At 37.2% G+C, this 23,712-nt stretch overlaps 1 protein-coding gene across 1 annotated transcript; it reads right to left on the bottom strand.

Annotated features, from left to right (window-relative positions):
• Window positions 1-1,805: 1,805 nt before the first annotated feature.
• On the bottom strand, window positions 1,806-23,404 carry SCRG1 (stimulator of chondrogenesis 1). The gene is made up of 3 exons (XM_024750519.1): window positions 22,520-23,404; window positions 4,663-4,918; window positions 1,806-2,299 (listed from the first exon to the last, which is right to left on the bottom strand). Exons 2-3 carry the CDS (start codon window positions 4,902-4,904, stop codon window positions 2,245-2,247), a joined length of 297 nt encoding a protein of 98 aa, XP_024606287.1. The 5' UTR covers window positions 4,905-4,918; window positions 22,520-23,404; the 3' UTR covers window positions 1,806-2,244.
• Window positions 23,405-23,712: the final 308 nt, after the last annotated feature.

Below are 23,712 nucleotides of genomic sequence, written 5' to 3'. Positions count from 1 at the left end.
AGTTTGCTTTCCTAAAAAGGAAATAGATTATCTGATGCTATTAAATAAAGCAGTGGTTAAGACTCTAGATGCTAGAGGAAAACTGTCATATTCAAAACCTGGCTTTACTGCTCTGATAATGTAACTTAATATGAGCTACTTAATCTCTAAACCTTGGCATTTTTGTCCATAGAACAGGAATTGTGATAGTACCTACCTCGTTCAGTTGAACACAGTGTTTACCACAATAGTACATTTTTAATAAAAGCTTAGTTGTCTTTTGTTGTAGCTAAAAGCTATTGAAAAAATAAAGGATCTATTCATTAAATGACTGAATGAGATGTTTGCTTTTAAAAACATATTGATCAAGTCAGAAAAGGTTGCATAGGTAAATTGTGTGAACATTCATGTTTTTACATTTATTTGGTAAAACATATTGACCAAGTCAGAAAAAGTTGTATAAGGTACATTGTGTGAACATTCACGTTTTACATTTATTTGGTAATTTACATAAAAAACAGTGTGTGCTTCTATAATGCATTCATTTCTAAAAGAATGTAATGCAATTTGATATTACAAGTTATTTCCAGAAAGGAGAGAATATGAAGAACAGTCATAATAATCTATAAAATTCCATTTATTAAATATTTAGCTTTTTTCCAAATACTATTTTTCTCATCATGTTTTGAGTGCAGTAATAAGGGAATATTTAGTAAAAAGCCATTGTTGAATTGCCTTGTTTTTTCTCCCTCAAAGAGAGTCTATACCAAGTAGAAAATGTACTGGTGATTTTCTTTATTTACCTATTCTATGCACTGTTCCAGAAAGGATATAAGACTTCTGTTATTGTGTTAGTTTGACTTTAATACCTGTCAATTCAGTGAAGGAAAAAAAAGCTCAATCAAATCATATACTATGTTGATAAAACAATATATTTGAGTTTTTTTAAAAACAATTCCACTTCTTCATGCATTTTTGTAGAAGTCATCCTATTTGAAAACATGTTCTGACTTATGTTTTTGCAGCTTTTAAGAGGAACTGAATTCTGATTACCTCAAAATTGTTTTGTTTAGCCCAGTAACACCTATTGAACACCGAAACTATTCTGGGTGTGGTCTTGAGAAACAGATCAGGGACCTCCAAGGATGTATTTCAGTGAAACAATGTCACTGTAACTCAAAATGGTTATCTCCTAGATTTACTACAAGTGTGGTGCTTCTCAAACGTTTCCCCACAGCAGTACTTTGTATAGCACCCTCCACTTCTCCTTTGTAGCAGCAGGCTTCACATTTATAAATATTTGTAATGATTACAGTTTTGTTAGAATACAAGTTCCAAGAGGGGAAGTCCATCTTATTCATTACTACATCCCCAAGTCTTAATAACAGCTGGCACTTAGCGAGTATCTAATAAATTTTTATAGCATGAAGGACTTTCTGAAATTAATTCTGCTGGCTACTCGTCAGTGCACACCTCCAAAGGTGTGGAGCATAGTCCAAAACTGCCTCTAACACCCAGAAAATATCTTTGAAGGCATCCGTTTTATTTACCTTTAAAATTCATGTGACTTTAAATTCTCATCCATTACGTTTCTTTTAATGTGTTTTGTTATTCCCAAGAAAAATGGACACGTCAGGGGTATGTAGCATAGTTTTAAGGATACAACTATATGAGTGTTTTGGAACTGGAACTGTCTTCAAAGTCTGTCTTGATTTTTAGCAAATACCTTAAACTTGAGTTAGCATCTGAAAAGTGGGTTTAAGAATACTTATCTTGATGGTTTTGTGGTTTTTTAAGAGAGCAAAATGCAAATGTGCTTAAAGTACTTGGCATACATAGTATATACTCAAATATTGGCTCCCTTTTCCCCCTCTTACTAGGAAACTTCTAGTTTCCCTTCCGAGAACCTCAGTTTATCTCTGGTTCTTTTCATTAAGTATAGATGATCTGTCAAGAACTGAAAGTATTCTCCATCTTTGAGCCAGGGTTATGGCTCTTCCTCTGAGGGACAGAATTCTTTTACTGAGCACAGTGAACACCTTGTAGATGAAAATTTTCTAGTCAAAAATTTTAAACAATTTCCACAGAGAAAAATTAAATGGAATTTTTATTACTGCTAATTTAACACAAGTTTACTTAGGCAAGTAAGAATTTATAGAATCTGTGCTTTATTGTACTGCATAGGAACCAGAAATACAGCTACACTGTTAGAGTGTGGTTTGTGGGGGAATTAAGAATGGTGTTGTCTGGAATACAGGATGATTCTCAGTGATTGTTGCAAGGAATCACGAAAGAGATCTTTGGTCCAAAGAAGACATCTCTGAAAGAGAGCAGAACATGAATTAAATCCAGCTGAAAGTTAAGATACATGTTAGACTTTTCTGAGCAAGAAATGGACGGTGATTTCCAGGATTTCAGATATGGCTATTCTTTTTAGGTGAATAAAGTACAAAGAGAGTGAGTGGGAGGACTTTTGCCACAAGAGCAGCAAAGACCAAGAAGGTAATCAATTCTTCTACTTTCCCCCATCTGCCATGGACATTATGCTGTCGTTTGTCTATAAAGAAAAGGAAAAATTGGGTGATTTCAAAACCTTACAAGCATACCAAAATATTCATTTCTCTGATATGGGTGGGGATATGCCATGAAGTTTAAATCTACAGCTAAGAAACAGAAGATTAAAAATTTGTTGGGAAGTCAATAAGTAAATTTCTAGGTTTTATAGGGAAAGGTGAAATTTTGAGCTACTCAACTCTATCCACTCTTGTTGGAAAGATCACATAAGGTTATGTATAATAAAAATGCACGGTATAATATAAAATTGTGTATATGTGCAAAGTAGTATTATGATTATGGCTCATTAGAAATATACTTAGCATGCAATGTACAGCATGATGACTGTAGCTAACACTGTTGTATGATATATTTGAAAGTTGCTAAGAGAATAGATCCTACAGGTTATCACAAGGAAAAAAAATTTGTAACTATATGAGGTGATTCGTGTTAACTAAACTTATTATGGTAATCATTTCACAATACAGTTGACCCTTGAACAATGCAGCAGTAAGGGGTGCTGAGCCTCTGTGCAGTGGAAAATCCATGCATAACTTTACAGTCAGTCCTCCATATCTGTGGTTCAACATCCGAGGATTCAACCAACCACAGATGGGATAGTACTGTGGTATGTATTATGTTTAGTGAAAGAAATTTACGGATAAGTGGACCCATGCAATTCAAACGTGTGTTGTTCAAGGGTCAGCTGTATATGTATATCAACTCATTGTGCTGTACACCTTAAACTTATACAGTGCTGTATTTAATTATATTCAATGCAACTGGCAAAGTAGAATGGCAAAATAAAATTTGTGTTTATAGGCCAAAAAAAAAAAAAAGAAATATACTTAGATATTTGTTGCTACTGGGAAAACTGTAACCCAAACTCAGATAGAAATTATTTTCATATATCCATACTTCTAGCTCATCCATTAACAATGGATAATCACAAAATTATATCATAAAGTAAGTACATTTCAATAAATTAGTTTCAAGTCTTACAAAAAAGTAAACATGATATTTTAATATTAGATGGCGTTTCATTTATGTAGGAAAAGTTAAATCATTTTATGGAATCAGTTAACTTGAGCTCTTGATATCATTGTTTAATCAAGTGATTCTCAAATTTTATTTTGCATCAGAATCACTTGGAGGGTTTAAGCCATAATTGCTGTGCTTTCTCTCCATTGTTTCTGATTCAGTTGCTTTGGTCTGGGGCCCAGGAATGAACTATGTTTTTAACAAGAACTCAGGTAATGTTGAAGCTGCTGTTCTGGGAACCATACTTAAGAACCAACTGGCTTGGTAGAAAAAATACCCAGGCCAAATCAGAAGACCTGTGTTCTAGTCTCAGTGCTGATATTAGCTAACTATGTGGGTTGGTGGTCATTTTACCTCTGTACACCTTTCTTTGATAAGATGGTTATATCTGCCCTTTCTAGCTCACAGATTTCTTAGAAAAATGAAAAATATGATGATATGTTGAAAGTAATTTGAAAAAGCTGATTTCAATATGAAGTAGCCAAGATCATAGTATTTGAGCTTCCTCAATAACCAGGAGAAGATTATTTTAAAATCAAGAGCTATAAATATTTATTTATTTATCTACCTTTGTATTATACTTAAAATACATCTACTTTCCAAGTCAGTGGACAATCTCTATTCAGTTAATTTCTGGTTAACTCATACATAGAGCTACAAAGTTTTTCTTTCACCATTACCAAACTTTTCCATCCAGTTACTTGATCTGTTTACTGGGATCTTTTATCTAAAGCCTTCTATTAGTTTTCAAATTAGTTTAAGATGTCAGCCTTGAAGGTGACTTCAGCTACCAGAAGATTTTTGTGTGTGTGTGGTTAAAAATCAGATAGGAAAATTAGAATTTAATAGATTGGAGTGTTATTAATTTCTTGTATCTCATTTAGTTTTACTAAAATCTGCCAAACTCTGTCTCTTAAATGAAAACATTCATTTCGGTACATATGGTGATGATCCTAAAAAATAGCTGAGATTTGAACAGGGTTTTACTGAAAAGGGTGATTAATTTTAGCACACTCATTATGAAGGTGTCTTAAAGAGTCGTTGTACATACACTTCACAGCAATATGTTTTGTGATTGCATTTCCTTACTTTGGGCAGCAGAGCAATTCACTGAAGTTGCAGTAACAGATCATCTCACATCCCTTCCCATCCCAGAAGTGATCTTGGATGTTTACATCAAACTTTGTCAGGTCAGCTACTCCTTCTGGAAGATTGTGACAGTTGCGATCTTTCAGTATCTTTCTGTAGCAAGAGAGGCGATTTGCAGGCATGGCTTGGACTCCTAGCAGCAAAGTTAGTCCAACAGTGACAGCAAGTACTATAAATTTCATTTTGGCTTTTGGCCCTGAGATAGAAGAAGAAACAAAATGTATCAGTGTTTATATGTTTGTTTGGTTTAAAAATGGAATTCATCTGAACATAAAGTCCTGCAGCATTCTCATAAACTCTTGAATAGAAAGAGTGGGCATTGATTTTTTCTACTATCTTTGAATGTCTCTCAAGTTTAGTTTTATGACCACCTACAATAAAAATCACTTAGAATATTTGTTAAAAATGACATTCCTGAGCCCCACAAAGAAATATTGAGTGAGAGTTATGTGAGGGAGGGGAAAGGGAGATAGTGGGAAGAGCCAGAATCTGTGTTTTTAAGGACCCAAAGTCATTTTTTTTTAGTATATTCAGTAGAGAAAAACTGCTTTGTAAGGTGATAAAACTCAAGTAAATTTCTGGAACAAATAACATCATTGTGTACAGTGATTCTTGACCTTGCATATCCAACAACATTGTCCAAGAATCTGGGTCCAACCCTGACAGAAACAAAAAGCCCAGTTATCCTGACATTGACAGATTATATTCTATAGAGATATTTATAGTTAAGTTTTTAAAACTTTCAGAATTATTTTGGGGACCCATTTTTGTTGCATATTTTTAGTAATTGTGAACTCTTCTCCCACATGGGTTACATTTTAGCCTCAGTTGAAAACAGAGGCTTGAATTCCCCATAAGAGGCATTTACCCTGTTCTTGAACACCTACCGTGATGGGAAACTCATTGTTGACTAAATCCATATATTCCACTGATACAGTTCTAACGTTTCCCTTACTGGAAAATATTTTTTTGTGGCTTCCACCCACCAGTTCTAGTTTGAACTCTTGGGGTCATACCGCAAGTCTAATTCCTCTTTCAGGAGATAACACTTTAAGTATCGTATCTGCGTACAACTATAGAATATGCATTATCTATTGAATCACGTTTTTCTGGCTTCCATGTTAAACATGAAGAAAATGGAGGCTCTTATAGTAAAGGAAGACTAGCAAAGTAGTTGGAGGAAACAGAATCAGACTCCACAGCCACTGGGATTTCATCTTGTTGGCAGGTGCTGAAGTGTCTTTCCTACCTCTGGAGTATTAAAAAGGGAGGAAGAGGGCTTCCCTGGTGGCGCAGTGGTTGAGAGTCCGCCTGCCAATGCAGGGGACACGGGTTCGTGCCCTGGTCCGGGAAGATCCCACATGCCACAGAGCGGCTGGGCCCGTGAGCCATGGCCGCTGGGCCTGTGCGTCTGGAGCCTGTGCTCCGCAGCGGGAGAGGCCACAGCGGTGAGGGGCCTGCGTACCGCCAAAAAAAAAAAAGAAAAAGGGAAGAAGACAGATATGTATATTGTACGATGAAAGAAAACAATATTGTTGAAAGGAAATTTTACTATGAAGTTTTCAGTGATTAGATGCACCTCAAAGGTCAGTTATTTTAGGTAAGATAATGGGTTCAAAAAACTTAGTTATTTTAGAGCAGTTTGGCTTACAATGAAATGGAAAGGTAGCTGCAGATTCCCATGTACCCCCTGCCCCACACATGCACAATCTCCCATGTTATCAACATCCGTCACCACATGGTACATTTTACCAAGGATGACCCTACATTGACACATCCGAATCACCCCAAGTCCATAGTTGGCCTTCGGTTTCATGACTTGTGTTGTACATTCTATGGATTGGACAAATGTGTAATGGCTTACACCCATCATTTAAATATCACACATGGTATTTTCACTGCCCTAAAAGTCCACTGCGCTCTGCCTATTCATCTCTCCCCACCAACCCCCAGCCCCACAGCAACGACTGGTCCTTCTTATTGTCTTCATAGTTTCACCTTTTCCATAATGTCCTATAGATGAATCACAGTATGTCAGCTTTTCATATTGGCTTCTTTCATTTAGTAATATGCTTTTAAAGTTCCTCCATGTCTTTTCATGGCTTGACAGAGCTATCTTTATTTTTTAGCACTGGATAATATTCCATTGTCTGGATGTACCACAGTTTATTTATCCATTCACCTACTGAAGGACATCTTGGTGGCTTCCAAGTTTTGCCAATTATAAATAAAGCTGCTGTAAACATCCTCATGCAGGTTTTTATGTGGACATGTTTTTAACCTCTGTGGATAAATACAAAGGAGCATGATTGCTGGATTATATGCTAAGATTATGTTTAGTTTTGTAAGAAACCATCAAACTGTCTTCCAAAGTGGCTGGATTATTTTGCATTCCCACCAGCAATGAATGAGAGTTCCTGTTATGCCATATTCTCAGCAGCTTTTGGTGTTGTCAGTGTTGTGGATTTTGGCTATTCTACTAGGTGTGTAGTGGTCTCTCATTGTTTTAATTTGCATTTCCTGATGACATATGATGTGAAGCATCTTTTCATATGCTTATTTGCCATCTGTATATCTTCTTTGGTGAAGTGTCTGTTAAAATCTTTGGCCCATTTTTAAAGTCAGGTTGTTTGTTTTCTTATTGTTGAATTTTAAGTGTTCTTTGTACAGTTTGGATAACAGTCCTTCAGCAGATATGCCTTTTGCACATATTTTCTCCAAGTCTGGCTTATCTTCTAATCCTCTTAATATTTTCTTTCAAAGAGCAGGTGTTTTTAATTTTAATGAAGTCCAGCTTATTAATTATTTTTTCATATATCATGTCTTTGGTATTGTGTCTGAAAAGGCATCACCAAACCCAAGATCATCTAGATTTTGTCCTATGTTATCTTCTAGGAGTTTTAGAGTTTTGTACTTTACTTTTAGGTCTATGATCCATTTTGAGTTAATTTCTTGTGAAGGGTGTAAAGCCTGTGTTTATATTCATATTGGGGCATGTGGATGTCTGGTTGTTCCAGCACCATTTGTTGAAGGGACTGTCTTTCACATTGTATTGCTTTTGCTCTTTTGTCAAAGATCAGTTAACTATATTTATAGAATTCTATTTCTGAGCTCTCTATTCTGTTCCATTGACCTATTTGTCTATTCTTTCACCAGTACCACACTGTGTTGATTACTGTAGCTTTATTGTTAGTCTTAAAGTCAGGTAGTGTCAGTCCTCCGACTTTGTTCTTTTCTTTCAATATTGTGTCGGCTATTCTGGGTCTTTTGCCTTTCCATATAAACTTTAGAATCAGTTTATCAATGTCCACAAAATAACTTTCTGGGATTTTTATTGGGATTGTATTGAATCTGTACATCAAGTTGAGAAGAACTGGCATCTTGACAATATTGAGTCTTCCTATCTCCGTGAACATAGGATATGGAATATCTTTCCACTTATTTAGTTCTTTGGTTATGTTCAACAGTTTTGTAGTTTTTCCTCATATAGATCTCGTTGTATATATTTTGTTAGATTTATACCTAAGTATTTCATTTTGGGAAGGTGCTAATTTTCAAACTCCACTTACTCATTTTTAGTAGATAGGAAAGCAGTTGACTTTTATATATTAACCTTCTACCCTACAACTTTGCTATGATTTGTTCCAGTAGTTTTTTGTTGAGTCTTTTGTATTTTCTACATAGACAACCTGTCATCTGCAAACAAAGATAGTATTATGTCTTCCTTCCCACTCTGTATACTTTTTATTTCCTTTTCTTCCCTTATTGTATTAGCAAGGGCTTCCAGTATGATGTTGAAAAGGAGTTGTGAGAGTCAACATCCTTACCTTGTACCTGATGTTAGTGGGAAAGCTTCAAGTTTCCCACCATTAAGTATAATGTTACCTGAAGGTTTCTTTAGACAATCTTTATCAAGTTGAGAACATTCCCCTCTATTTTTAGTTTACTGAGAGTTTTTATCATGCTTGAGTTTAAATTTTATCAAATGCTTCTCCTGCATCTATTGATATGATCATGTGATTTTTCTTTTTTAGTCTGTCAATGTGATGGATTACATTAATTGACTTTCAAATGTTGAACCAGCCTTGCATACCTGGGATAAATCCCACTTGATTTTGGTGTATCATTCTTTTTATACTTGTTTGGATTCAGTCTGCTAATAATTTGTTGAGGATTTTTGCATCTATGTTCATGAGAGATATTGATCTGTAGTTTTCTTTTCTTGTGATGTCTTTGGCTGGTTTGGGTATTAGGGTAATGCTGGCCTCATAGAATGAGTTAGGAAGTATTCCCTATGCTTCTATGCTTTGAAAGAGTTTGTAGAGATTTGATATACTTTGTTCCCTAACTGTTTGATAGAATTCACCAGGGAACCCATCTGGCCTGGTGATTTCTGTTTCGGGAGGTTATGAATTACTGATTCAATTTCTTTAGTAGATACAGATCTACTCACATCATGTATTTCTTCCTGTGTGAATTTTGATAGATTGTGTCTTTCAAGGAATTGGTTCATTTCATCTAGGTTATCAAATTTGTGGGCTTTTCCTTTATTATCCTTTAACTTTCCATGTGATCTGTAGTAATGTCCCCTCTTTCATTTCAGATATTAGTAATTTTGTGTCCTCTCCTTTTTTTCCCTTAGTTAGCCTGGCTAGAGGCTTATTAGTTTTATAGATCTTTTCAAAGAACCATCTTATGGCTTCATTGATTTTCTGTGTTGATTTCCTGTTTTCAATTTTATTGATTTCTGCTCTAATTCTTACTATTTCTTTTCTTCTGCTTACTTTGGAGCAAATTTAATTTGCTCTTTTTCTAGTTTCCTAAGGTAGAAACTTAGATGATTGATTTTAGATCTCTCTTCTTTTCTAATGTATGCATTCATTGCCTTCATAAATTTCCCTCTATGCACTGCTTTTGCTGCATCCTGCAAATTTGGTAAGTTGTGTTTTCATTTTCATTAAATTCAAAATATTTAAAAATTTCTCAAGATTTCTTCTTTGACCTATGTGTTATTTAGAAATGTGTTTAATCTCTACATGTTCTTCTGTTTTCCAGTTATCTTTCTGTTATTGATTTCTAGTTTAATTCCACTGTGGTCTCAGAGCAGACCTTGTGTGACTTCTTTTAAATTAGGTAAGATGTGTTTTATGGCTCAGAATGTTGTCTATCTAGGTGAATGTTGCAGGTGAGCTTGAGAAAGACGTGTATTCTACTGTTGTTGGGTGAAGTGATCTACAGATATCTATTATATCAAGTTGATGGGTGGTGTTGTTGAGTCCAACTATGTCCTTTCTGATTTTCTGCCTGCTGGATCTCTCCATTTCTGAGGCAGGGGTGTTGAAACCTCCAGCTATGATAGTGGATTCATCTACTTTTCCTTGCAGTTGTATTGGTTTTTAGCTCATGTAACCTGATACACTGTTGTTAGGCAAGTATCTGTTAAGAATTGTTATGTATTCTTGGAGAATTGACCCCTTTATCATTATGTAATACCCTTCTTTATCCCTGATAACTTTTCTTACTTTGATGTTTGAGCTGTCTGAAATTAATATAGTTCCTCCTGCTTTCTTTTGGTTATTGTTAGCATGATGTATTTTTCTCCATACATTTACATTTGATCTATATGTGTATTTATATTTAAAGTGAGACAACATATAGTTGGGTCATGCTTTTTTTTTATGGTTATATTCTTTTAATTAAATCTTTAATTTTATGTAAATGAAATAATGATTTCAGATAGGCCTACCTATCCTTCATAAAATGAAGCAAATCTAAAATCCTTTTAACATACTAATGGTAACTCATTTTCATTGATTAAAGTTACATTTGATTTACTGATAGCTAATATTCATGTCATCATTTTTGAAATCAGAAATAAAATTATGTGTGTACGTGTTCTCAAAGAATAATATACTAGGTTTTATTTTCAGAGATTTTTGGAATGAACTTGAAGATATTTTAAAGTAAGCCAAAATATTAGAAAGGTTTTGCTATATTCCACTGAAGCAGTAAGGGTCATGCTTTTTGATCCATTCTGACCACCTCTGTCTTGTAATTGGTGCATTTAGATCATTGACGTTCAACATTGACATTGATATAGTTAGATTAGGATCTGCTATGCTTATTATTGTTTTCTGTTTATTGCTATTGTTCCTATTTTTCTCTTCCACTCTTTTTCTGCCTCCTTTTCTGGTTTCAATGGAGCATTTCCTATGATTCCATTTCTCCTCTTTCTTAACGTATTAGTTATACTTTTTCTTTTTTACTTTTTCAGTGGTTGCCATAGTGTTTGCAGTATTCATTTATACCTAACCGAACTCTGCTTTCAAATAATCTTATAACACTTCACAGTACAGTAATGTGAGTACCTCATAACAAAATAATTCTGATTCCTTCCTCTCATTCCTTGTATCATTGCCGCCATTCATAAGCATATATATCTATACATATATAAATCTTTATCTATATACACATATAACATAGATAGTTGAATACATTGTTGCTATTATTTTGAACAAACCGCTACCTCTTAGATCAATTAAGAATAAGAAGAATAAAAGTTTATTTTACCTTCTCTTATTCTAATTCAGTGCTTTTACTTTATGTAGATCCAAATTCCTAACCTATATTATTTTCCTTCTCTTGAAAGAACTTTTAACATTTTTCACAAGGCTGGTTTACTGGCTATGAATTCTCTCAATTTTTGTTTGTCTGAGAAAGTCTTTATTTCTCCTTTACTTTTGAAGGATAATTTTGCATAGTACAGAGTTCTAGGTTGGTAATTTTTTTTTCAACATTTTATTTCATTCCACTCTCTTCTTGTTTGCACAGTTTCTGAGAAGTTGGATGTAATTCTTTTCTTTGTTCCTCTGTAGGTAAGGTGATTTTTCCCCCTCTGGCATCTTCTAGGGACCTTTTCTTTATCTTTGTTTTTCTGTAGTTTGAAAATTATTTCCCCATGTGTAGATTTTTTTTGTGTGTGTGTGGTATGCGGGCCTCTCACTGTTGTGGCCTCACCCGTTGTGGAGCACTGGCTCCGGACGCGCAGGCTCAGCAGCCATGGCTCACAGGCCCAGCCGCTCCGTGGCCTGTGGGATCTTCCCGGACCAGGGCACGAACCCACGTCTCCTGCATTGGCAGGTGGACTCTCAACCACTGCACCACCAGGGAAGCCCCCATGTGTAGATTTTTGACATATGGTCTACTTGATGTTCTCTGAATTTCCTGCATCTGTGGTTTGGTTTCTGAAATTAATTTAAGTAAATTATCAGTCATTATTGTTTCAAGTATTTTTTCTGTTCCTTCCTCTCTTTCTTCTCCTGGTGTTCTTGTTTTGCGTGTGTTACACCTCTGTAGTTGTCACACAGCCCTTGGAGGTTCTGTTTCTGCTTTTTTTTCAATGTTTGTTCTTTTAGACTTTCAGTTTTCAAGGATTCTATTGACCAGTCCTCAAGCTCAGAGATTCTTTCCTCAGCTTTGTCCAGTCTACTAATAAGCCCACCAAAGGCATTCTTCATTTCTGTTACAGTGTTCTTTTTATCTCTACTATTTATTTTTGGTTCTTTCTTAGGATTTCCATCTCTCTGCTGGCATTGCCCATCTGTTCTTTCATGCTGTCCACTTTATCCATTAGACCCCTTAACATATTAATCACAGGGTTGTTTTTATGCATTTTAAAATTTTACTGTAATAGGTATAGTATCATTAATTTGCATTTAATATTTTGCATGCTACATACATTTAAATAGGATATCCCTTTCTAATACCCATCTAGTATCAGGAAAATGCTTGTAAGTTTGTTCTACCTTGTTGGTAATGGTATGCATTTTAAGTGGCATTGGGCATCCCCCCCACTCCAGTCCATCATCTTTAATCACAGTTGTTTTAAGTTCCTGGTCTCATAATTCCAACATCACTTCCATGTCTGGTTCTCATGCTTGCTTTATCTATTTGTCTTTGGTATGACTTGTAAATTTTTCTTGATAGCCAGATGCTATGTACCAGGTAAAAGGAAATGCTGTAACTAGGCCTTTGGTAATGTGGTGGTGAGATATGAAGGGAGAGGAAGCATTCCATGGTCCTGTAATTAGGGCTTGGTCTTTTAGTGAGACTGTGCTTCTGGGCTGCGAACTTCACAAATGTGTCTCAGTTCTTTCCTCTCCCCTTAGGTGGGACAGTATGGCTAGGTGGACTGGAGCTGGGTATTTCCCTTACCCCAGATCAGTCGGGTTCTGATAATACTCCAGTTGATTAGGCTCTGGTTCACTAGTTTCTCCCAAGGGCAGGCCTTGGTAAGAAGAACAGAATGTTCTGACATATTTCAAGAGGGTTCCTTTCCCACTACCTGCCAGAACCTTGTGGAGATTTTTCTCAGTATTCACGTAGGAGTAGAATAGCTGGTAGGTGTATGTTTTACGTTTTAAGGAATTGCTAAATTGTTTTTCCAAAGTGGTTGTACTATTTAAAATTTCCACCAGTAGTCCAGTTTGTCCATGTCCTCTCCAACACTTGGTATGGTCAGTCTTTTTTATTTTTTTGCCATTCTAATAGCTGTCTCATGGTTGTTTTATGTTGTATTTTCTTAATGATTAATGGTATTGAGCCCCTTTCATATATGCTTTTGTTCATCTGTGTATCTTCTTTGGTGAACTGTCTGTTCAAATCTTTTCCCATTTAAAAAAATTGGGCTTGTGTTCTTGAGTTGTGAGGGCTGTTTATATATTCTGGACACAAGTTCTTTATTAGATATAATAATATCTAATAGAGATATTATATATTAGGGCTTGGTCTTTTAGTGAGATCAAGCCCTAATAAATAGGTTTTGCAAACATTTACTCTTCATGTATGGCTTTCCTTTTCACTTTCTTGACAATGATTTTAAAAGCAAAAGTTCTTAAAATTAATGAAGTCTAATTTCTCAATTTTTTTAATGGAATGTGCTTTTGGTGTCATAGCTAAGAAATTATTGCCTTACCCAAGGTCACAAAGTGTTTCTTCTATGTTTTCTTCTAAAGTTTTGTAGTTTTATGTTTCACATTTAGTTTCGTGGTCCATAGTAGTTTTTTTTGTTTTTTGTATATAGTGCATATGGATTGAAATTCTTTTTTAGGTTTTTTCAACTATGGTTGTCCAATAGTTTTAGCACTATAAGTTGAGAAGACTGTTGTTTCTCCACTGAATTACCTTTGCATCTTTGTCAAATATCACTTTTTAATATACGTGTGGGCCTGTTTCTGGACTCTGTTCTTTTCCATTGATCTATTTGTTTATTTTTATGCCAGTACTACAGTTTTGATTACTGATGCTTTGTAGTAATTCTTGGAATTGGGTAGAATTATCCTCGAACCTTTGTTCTTTCACAAAGTTGTTTTGGCAATTCTAGGTTTTTTGCAGTCTATTATGAATTTTGTTATCAGCTTGTCAATTTCTACAGAAAAAGCCTGCTGGAACTTTGGTTGAGATTGCATTAAATTTATAGATAAATTTGGAGAGTATTAGCATCTTAATATTGGATCTTCTGACCTCTGAACATATTTTTCCATGCTTTTATTTTTACTTTTTGTGGCTTTGTATTTCAAATGTGTTTCTTATAGACTGGCAGTCTATAGGTTGGTCTTGCTTTTTTATCTAAACTGACTACCTCTGCCTTTTAAGGGCAGTGTTTAGACCATTCACATTTAATGTGATTATTGACATGGTTAGATTTAAATCTGTCATAATTTGTTCTCTTTGGTCCATCTGTTCTTTCTTTTTCCCTCTTTTTATGTGCTCTTTTGGATTAACTGAAATTTTTTTATAATTTCACTTCTTCTGTTGGCTGATAAGCTGTTATTCTTCACTGTGCTATTTTGATGATTGACTTAGGGTTTATTTTATCTATTTTTACTTATCATTATCTTTCTTTAAACGATATTATGATGCTTTACATTAGTATAAGAACTTTACAATAATATATTAACATTTCTCTCCTCCCATCCTTTATGCTATTATTGTTATATATTTTTTATGTATATGCTATAAACCCCAAGTATATTATTTCATTTAAACAGTCGTTTAAACTTCAGGGATTTAAATAACAAGAAAAAATATTACACGTTTATCCATGCAGTTTCTATTTCTAGTGCTTTTCGTTCCTTTGTGTAAATTCATATTTCCGTTTGATATCATTTTCCCTATACCTGAAGGATATCCTTTAATATTCTTATAATGTAGGTTGGCTGGTGATGAATTCTTTCAGCTTTTGTATGTCTGAAAATGTCTTTATTTCACCTTTGTTTTTGAACAAAGGTTATAGTATAACAGGTTATAGTATGATAGGTTGGCAGTTTTTCTCTTTCAGCGCCTTAAGGATATATCTGTTTTTGTTTTTGTTTTTTTTGCGGTACATGGGCCTCTCACTGTTGTGGCCTCTCCCGTTGCAGAGCACAGGCTCCACACACGCAGGCTCAGCGGCCATGGCTCACGGGCCCAGCCGCTCTGCGGCATGTGGGGTCTTCCCGGACCGGGGCACGAACCCGTGTCCCCTGCATCGGCAGGCAGACTCTCAACCACTGCGCCACCAGGGAAGCCCGATATATCTGTTTTATTGTTGCTTTTTAATTCTAACATGTATCAGTTCTGGGTTGGTCTCGATTGATTGATTATTCTAATTATGAGTTACGTTTTCCTGCTTCTTTGTATGCCTGGTAATCTTTGATTGGATGTCAGAAATTTATAATTTTGCCTTATTGGATGCTGGGTATTTTTATATTCTTATAAGTATTCTTGTGCTTTGTTTTGGGATGCAACTAAGTTAGTCGGAAGCAGTTTGATCCTTGCAAGTCTTGCTTTGATGATTTGTTAGGTGGTTCCAGATCTGTTCTCAGTCTAGGGCTAATTATTCCTCACTACTGAGGCCATTCTTTCTCTGTGAGTATTCCTGGCCTTTTGAGTACCAGGCACTCTGTTCTCTAATCCTTTCAGATAGTCCTCCTCCCCTCCCCGCTTCCATAGTTCCCTCATTTGCATACACTAATCAATTTTCTGCCAAATACTTGGGTGGGGCCCTCTGCAGACTCCGGGGTTCTGTCTCTGTGTATCTCTCCTCTCTCAGGCACTCTGTTCTGTGGTCTCCAGCTGCCTTGGTCTCCCTGACTCTCAGCCCCACTTCTACAACTCAGGGAGTTGGCTGGACTCTATCTGGGTTCCCTCAAGGCAGTAGACTGGGGGAAATTGTAGGGCCGACGTCACTTGCTTCGCATCTCCCAAGAATCAGTGTTCTTCCTTGCTTGAAATCCAGTGTTTTGACAAAGATTGTTTCATATATTTTGGCTGTTTTTTGTTGTTGTTTCAAGGAAGTGGGCAGATCTGGTTTCTGTTACTGCATCTTGGGCAGAAGTAAAGCTTTCTATATCACTCTCACTATTTGTAGCTATTTTGGGAGGAATATGAAGGACAGGTACCCAAATCTTACAGATTCTGAAAATGAGCTGTGTGGTACTCTGTCGATTTTAACACAAGCCGAATTCTCAGAAGTATGTTTCTCCCTCCTTCTACTCTCCCTTCCCCAAATTGAAATATAGTTCCTCTGATGTGCATCTCTTAGATAGGGAAAGTGGCTATTTGTCCCAGAATTCAACAAATAATACCCAGTATGGTTGCACAGGAGCCATTCATTTAGGCTGCCCTTCCTACTTCTACAATGGTGCTTGTAAACTTTGTCCTCGATGAAATAGGCTGCTGAAATGTAGCCCAGAGTCGCTCTCTAATCTTCAGGCCCAAATCTTCTTGTACTTCCTCTGCACAGACCAGCATCAACCCAGCAAGGATTTTCAGGAGAAGAGCAGCCATTGCTGGGAAGGTGGGGAAGTGAGTGAATAGTGCTAATATGCGGGTCACTGATCAAGCTATTCAGCAATCACATGAGAGAGAGGAGAACAGGAGCAAGCTGCTTTTACTTAGTTTCACTTAACAAATGTTTTTTAGTGTTTCATTTATGCCAGGCACTGTCCAGAGTGCCAGGAATACCAAAGGAATTAAGGAAAATATCAATTACTAAACCCATCCTCTTCCGACAACTCCACTTTCTTTGAGTCAAAGCTAAAGTCATTGCGGTGACCTCCATATGCAATCTGGCTCCCCATCACCTCTCTGAAATCATCTACTCTTCACCTTGTTTGTTCTGTTCCAGCTGTTCCTCAAAAATGCCATATGCATTCTTGCCTCAGGGCCTTTGCACTGGTTATTTCCTCTGCTTGGAAAGCTCTTCCTCCAAATATCTGCATATCTAACTACCTCACCTTCTTCAAGCCTTTGCTCCTCAATAACACCTACCCCACTGTCCTATTTAAAATTCTGTCTCCACTTACCTGCACCCCTATGTTCACTGCAGCACTGTTCACAACAGCCAAGACTTGGGAGCACCCTAAGTGTCCATCAACAGAGGAATGGATAAAGAAGGTGTGGCACAGATATACAATGGAATATTACTCAGCCATAAAAAGAATGAAATAAAGCCATTTGCAGCAACATGGATAGACCTAGGGATTATCATACTAAGTGAGGTAAGTCAGAGAAAGCCAAATATCATAGGATATCACTTATATGTGGAATCTAAAAAAATGATGCAAATGAACTTATTTACAAAACAGAAACAGACTTACAGACACAGAAAGCAAACTTATGATTTTCAAAGGGGAAAGGTCGGGGGGAGGGACAAATAAGGAGTTTGGAATTAACAGATATATACTACAATATATAAAATAGATAAAAAACAAAGACTTACCATATAGCACAAGAAATTATATTCAATACCTTATAATAACCTATAATGGAAAAGACTCTGAAAAAGAATATATATGTGCTGTACACCAGAAACTAACACAACATTGTAAATTAACTATACTTCAGTTTTAAATTTTTTTAAATTAAAAAATAAAACGCTGTCTCCTCTTTCAGATTCTCAGTCTGCCTTACTTGCTCTGGTTTTCCATGGCATTTATAAACCTCTAAATTATTATAAAATATTCTTATTGTATCTCCCCAAACTTGAATGTAAGCTCCAGGAAGGCAGGATTTTGTCTGATATGTATCCAAGTACGCTAAACAGTACCTGGCACGTTAATGAAAGAATAAATAATGTATCCTAATCTTTAGATGCTTATAGCCAGGGAAGGAGGAGTTTCTCAGATTGCTAAACTCAATATCTAGTTGCAGAGAACTATTTATGCCTGGAAGAGGTTAGTGAGCTACCAAATCCTTAAATTTGCATGTCATCAGGTACTACTGTTTTAATTTAATTGTATTTAATTTTTTCTAAATAGTTTGACTTTAAAATGTACTTCCCAATTTCTTTTGTTTGCTTGCTTTTTGTCAAAACTAGCATTTATTCTGGCCTACTAGCTCATACCTGACTTAAAAATACATGTTTCGGGCTTCCCTGGTGGCGCAGTGGTTGAGAGTCCGCCTGCCGATGCAGGGGTCACAGGTTCGTGCCCCAGTCTGGGAAGATCCCACATGCCGCGGAGCGGCTGGGCCTGTGAGCCATGGCCGCTGAGCCTGCGCGTCCGGAGCCTGTGCTCTGCAAGAGGCCACAACAGTGAGAGGCCCGCATACTGCAAAAAAATATATGTGTGTGTGTGTGTGTGTGTGTGTGTGTGTGTGTGTGTGTGTGTGTGTGTATGTTTCTGTGTATGTGTACCTTTATCAGAAGATTCAACAACAAACATCACCTGGCTTTTCTCTAACCCCCCTCACCAGATTCCTCTCTATCAGAAGGTGGGGTGTATGGGGAGGAGTTGGGAAGGGAGCTGTAAGCTCTTTTTAATCTTTTTGCCCTAATGCAATAGAATTTTTCTGTTATTTTAGGTCTTTGGCATATTTCTTATCTTTTAGAGCTTTGATCTTCTGAGTTTTTTTTACTATGTAATCATGTTCTTATTTTTGGTGATCTATCTTAATTTTGTCTATTCCTTGTGGCCTTTGGACAAAGTCATGCATTTAGACAATTTGACCTCGTATTACCATTCTTATATTTCCTGCATTGAAGTGTAGTTTGTTCTTAAGCTCACTTCATGACTATTAATGTCTTATGCTTTCTTTCCATCGGATGGTTCTAATGAGAGCTGTAATCCTAGTTGGATATTTTTTTTAGAAAAATATCAATTATTTTTCTAAAAAAAAGTAATAGTTTAAACATGGAAAATAGAGAAAAGCACAGATAGAATAAAATTCAACTGGAGTGTCAACATGGAGAGGGCTGTTGTTAACATTTTGTGTGCTTCTTTTTGATGTGCATTGGGGAGGGTGTTAAGAAGGAGAAATTGAGATGGCCAGGGACAGTGGGAAACTCTAACATTTATGTTTGGGGGTGCTGGCGGGGGAGAGGTACGTCGGAAAAAGAGTTGAAGTTGATTGAAGAATGAGGTGAGGGAAAGAATCCAGGATGACTCTTAGGTTTCTGACCTGAATGGTACTGACATTTACTGACATGAGCTGAGGATGAATTGCAAGGAGTCGATCTAGTGGCGGGGGGGGATCTTAGGGTAAACTTTTGGACAAGTTAATTTTTTTTCCTTTCAGTTTTATTGAGATATAATTGACAAATAGCACGGTAGAAGTTTAAGGTATATAGCATAATGATTTGATTTACATACATCATGAAGTTATTATCACAATAAGTTCAGTGTACATATATCATCTCACACAGGTACGAAATAAAATAAATATATATATTGCTGCATATATAGTTTACTTTTTTCCTTTTGGCCTTAACATTCTTGGCTGATTTGCGTTGATAATATGTATAAAGAAGATAACTAATGAGAACCTGCTGTATAGCACAGGGAACTCTACTCAGTACTCTGTGGTGACCTAAATGGGAAGGAAATCCAAAAAAGAATGGATATATGTATATGTAGAGCTGATTCACTTTGCTGTACAGTAGAAACTAACACAACATTGTAAAGCAACTATACTCCAATACAAATTTAAACAAACAAAAAAGAATTTGGACAAATTAATCTGAGATGCCTATCAGACATGAAATGAAGATTCTGAGTAGGCAGTTGAATGTGAGTCTGGAAGTCAGGGCCAGAAGTATGAATTCGAGAGTCATCAGGATATTTATCGATAGTATTTATAGCTGTGGGACCGCAGGGTAGTGAGTGCAGGGTGGGAAGAGAAGAGGGGAGGGATGGAGACCAGGGCCAGCCCATGTACGGGAACTGGAGGAAGAGATGCCAGCACCGAGAAGGCAAGCAGGGTACCTTCCCCTCCTCCTGCATCTCTCAGGGGCCTGCTTCCAGGCTGGGCTCACAGGAAGCATTCAGAAAGCATTTGCTGAAGGAAGGAACAAGTAAATTGCTGGAGAAGTAAGTGGGTATGTTGCCACACCATGCGCTTTTCCTGGCTGTGTCCAGGCCGGAGCACAGAATGATGTCTGTTGTCTACCTCAGGCACATACTGGGATGGAAAGTTCCACACCAGGCAAGGACTCCCTGGTAGTCTTTTTTTTTTTTTTTTTTTTTTTAACACTTTATAAATTACATGTTTGAACTGAAGTCTTCTCTTCTTCCTTTACTTCAGTGCACATAAATAGCTTTAACTATTATTTGGCAAGTGGGGAAATGCCTGAACCAGTATGTTACCATGATACATTGGTTTGTTGTTTCATTAAAAGACACCGACCTTCATCCTTGGCAGTCCATCAAGACCATATATTTTTCAAGTGCCAACAAGAGTGAAATGACTTTGACCAATTCGAAGCAAATTGCTCTATTTTTTTCCCCTCTTTCTGTTGAAGTAGATGCATTTAAAATTCCTCCTGAAGTACATCCAAATTACAACAGAAAACAAGGCTAAAAACTGAATATCTGAAGGAATAACTAGAGATCTTTAGATAGTTACCAATTGGTTTTTTTGGATTCAATTTTATGTAATTAACTAATGTAAGATACCATTCATATCCCAATAGTGGCATTATTTTTAAAAGACCATTGCAAAGGATACAGAACTATGAACAAGATGTTTCCAATTAAGCAACAAATCATTGTCACCATCATATGGGTAGGGCATTGCAAATTTTGGTTGTGTGAGGATATTTGGCACCAGCAGGCTTTTGAATGGTTGGAGTTAAGTGGAGACTTAAAAAGAAAAAGTATCTCATTTAATGGCCAAAACACAGCTATGTCGTGAAAGCGTTGAGGCCTTTATGCTGCAGCGCTCATGCAGACAGCTGATGCCAGTTCTGGAAACTGGTATTAAGAGCAGTGGGATGAAACAGAGTTGATGAGTTAGAAAGGGCAGCCCATTTTCAGATTCCTTTCATTACAGCCAGAAGGAAGCAAAGGCTACACAAACAAATGAAAATTCCAGCTCAGAACTTGACATTTAAAATATCAAAGTTATAGTTGGAAGAGATTAAAACTGCCGTCCAGTCGTGGTGTTTTTCCATTCATCTTTCCATAGATGAAAATAACTATTATTTTTAAAATTCCCACTCTGTACCACAAGAGTTTTGTATTAGAATGACTGAGGGCTGCAGTGAAACTTCTCACAGTGTAGGTTAAAGGAAAAGAAGTGGTAGTAGAAGGTGGTTAAGCCTTCCAAACATCTTTAAAATAGACACGATCAGCCCCAGTACCCAAGAGACCTTCATCAGTGGTAAAACAAAGTCCACGTCCTCCCTGAAGGTGGTCTGTCTTCAAGCACCTCAGAGAATGATATGAATATGCAGGCTTGCATCATTTTAACTATTTCCCTGGCCATGAGAAATCATCATCACTGGATAAAAGGACCAGTGTTTGGGAGAGCTTTACACAGTCTATGTAACTAAGTCAAGGAATTTTAAAGAGGAATTTTTATAAGCCCCAAAGGGAAAAAGAGTTCCCTGTATTGCAGCAGTACAGACACTGTGTTGTGTTCCACGGTGGGGACACCAAGGATGAATTCCGTGAATTCCCTCTTTGTCTCACACATTTATGCCAGTTACTTTTTAGGAATCAGGATTTTAAAAAAATTTTATTGGAGTATAGTTGCTTCACAATGTTGTATTAGCTTCTACTGCACAGCAAAATGAATCAGCCATACATATACATATATCCCCTCCCTTTTGGGTTTCCCTCCCATTTAGGACATTACAGTGCATTAAGTAGAGCTCCCTGTGCTATGCAGTATATTCCCATCAGTTGTCTGTTTTATACATTGTATCAATAGTTATATATGTGTCAATCCCAGTCTCCCAACTCCTCCCACCCCACCCCTTTCCCCCTTGGTATCCATACGTTTGTCCTCTACATCTGTGTCTATTTCTGCTTGGCAATTAAGGTCATCGATACCATTTTTCTAGAAGGAATCAGGATTTTTAAAAGCAGAAAACATTCACTTTCTTAGACATTGCCATTACACTTTACATAAAGTAGGAATACAGAGATAACAGCTACTGCATTGAAAAGGAATTTGTGTACTTCATCACCCTCGCATAGTCCTGAGAGGTGGAATGGTGGAGCCAGATTCAGGGCAGATGGGGGCTTTAACAAGGAGCAGCAGTGAGGGAGCTGCCTCCTTTTAAGTCCCCAATTAAATGCCTTTCCCCTTAAGGAATGTACATTTTCTATTCTCCTTTAATCTGATTCTTTTTCTCTAACCTGGAAAAGCAGCATCTTTCTCAAAGTACACACATCACCTCTTCAGAGACTCTCTGCCTCTCTGTCCTTCTCTTCTGACTCAAGACACAAATACACTTCTGCTCTAGTCTATAGCAGTAGTTTGCAGTAGAATCAATGACATAAAATGATTCTTAAGGAAAAAAAGTCCATACCCTTTTTCTTCTCCTTTCCTTTGGTCTTCTTGACAGAGGAATCTGCTGAAATGCTCCAACTCACTGGGTGAGTTTGGGCAAAAGGAGAAGAGAGGAGGTGCTAGAAGGAGGTTACAAATGGACCTTTGTCTGCCTTGTCGCCCACCTGCCAGGACCGGGGAGAGGAGGCAGGGCGGGAGACAGGGCTGCGAGACCTGCTCCCCAGACGCTTCCAAACCAGGCGAGTGAACCAACAGCTTCTCTACCGAAGTTTGAAATAGCTTGTCTGGACAGGAACCTCAGGGAGGCGGACTGTTAGAGCAATAAAATGTAGGACCTGAGGGATTTAAAGAGAACACAGAGCTCTTCTTCCCTTAAGAGAAGTGTGTGTGTGTGTGTGTGTGTGTGTGTGTGTGTGTGTGTGACAGATAAGGACAAAGAGCAGAGAGATAGAGAAAGCAGAGGAGAGGGAGGGAGGTGGGAGGAAGAATGGCTACTGTGATTCAGGAAAGGCTGGCTTTGCACCTCCTCCCCTCTCACAGTTTCTTTGTGTTTTCACCAAGTTTTCCTCACCATCTAGATCTCTTATTTTGACATTTTGGTAGAAGGTCTATCCCATCTCACCAGCTCCTCACGCAAAGGGTCATTATCCGTCACTGGAAAGCAAAAAATAAAACGACCAAGAAAGAAATCTATTCTGTGCCTCAGAAATAAAGGCAAGAAAGGAATTTCACTGTTTTGAGCAAACAGAACTGGAGTTGTAGCATCTGTTAACTATCCTTTAGTTGTTGTTTTAATTCCATCTGGAGCAGAGTCCCAGGAGTTAGAAAGAAGATAACAGAGCAAGATTATCTAGATGGAGAACAGGGGGTAATCCTGGTTGTATTAACGAGGGCATGGTGGTGAAGGAGAGGTGATAACGTCGGGGATTACAGTGGTTTCCTGTGGCTGGAATGGGGTCTGGGGGGGGTGGGAGGAGATAAAACAGGGGAAGAGAAAGGCAAGTTGATGAAGTACCTCACATGCTGTGCTAAAAACTGTGGATTTATCCTGAAGGTCAATGGAAAGATCATGAAAACCATCCTTTCTAGGATGAACCCACTGACTGCAGTGTCAAAGGAGGACGGTGTGGGAGGGAAGAGTCTAGAGGCAGGGAGGACGGTAACCCAGAAGAGAAGATGGTCAGGAAGCAAAACTGAAAAGATGTGGTGACC

This window comes from Neophocaena asiaeorientalis, unplaced genomic scaffold (assembly GCF_003031525.2).
Source record: "Neophocaena asiaeorientalis asiaeorientalis breed wild unplaced genomic scaffold, Neophocaena_asiaeorientalis_V1.1 scaffold180, whole genome shotgun sequence".
NCBI classification, from domain to species: domain Eukaryota; kingdom Metazoa; phylum Chordata; class Mammalia; order Artiodactyla; family Phocoenidae; genus Neophocaena; species Neophocaena asiaeorientalis.
The sequence above is the reverse complement of the archived record's forward strand: the minus strand, read 5'-3'. Positions and strand labels throughout refer to the sequence as shown.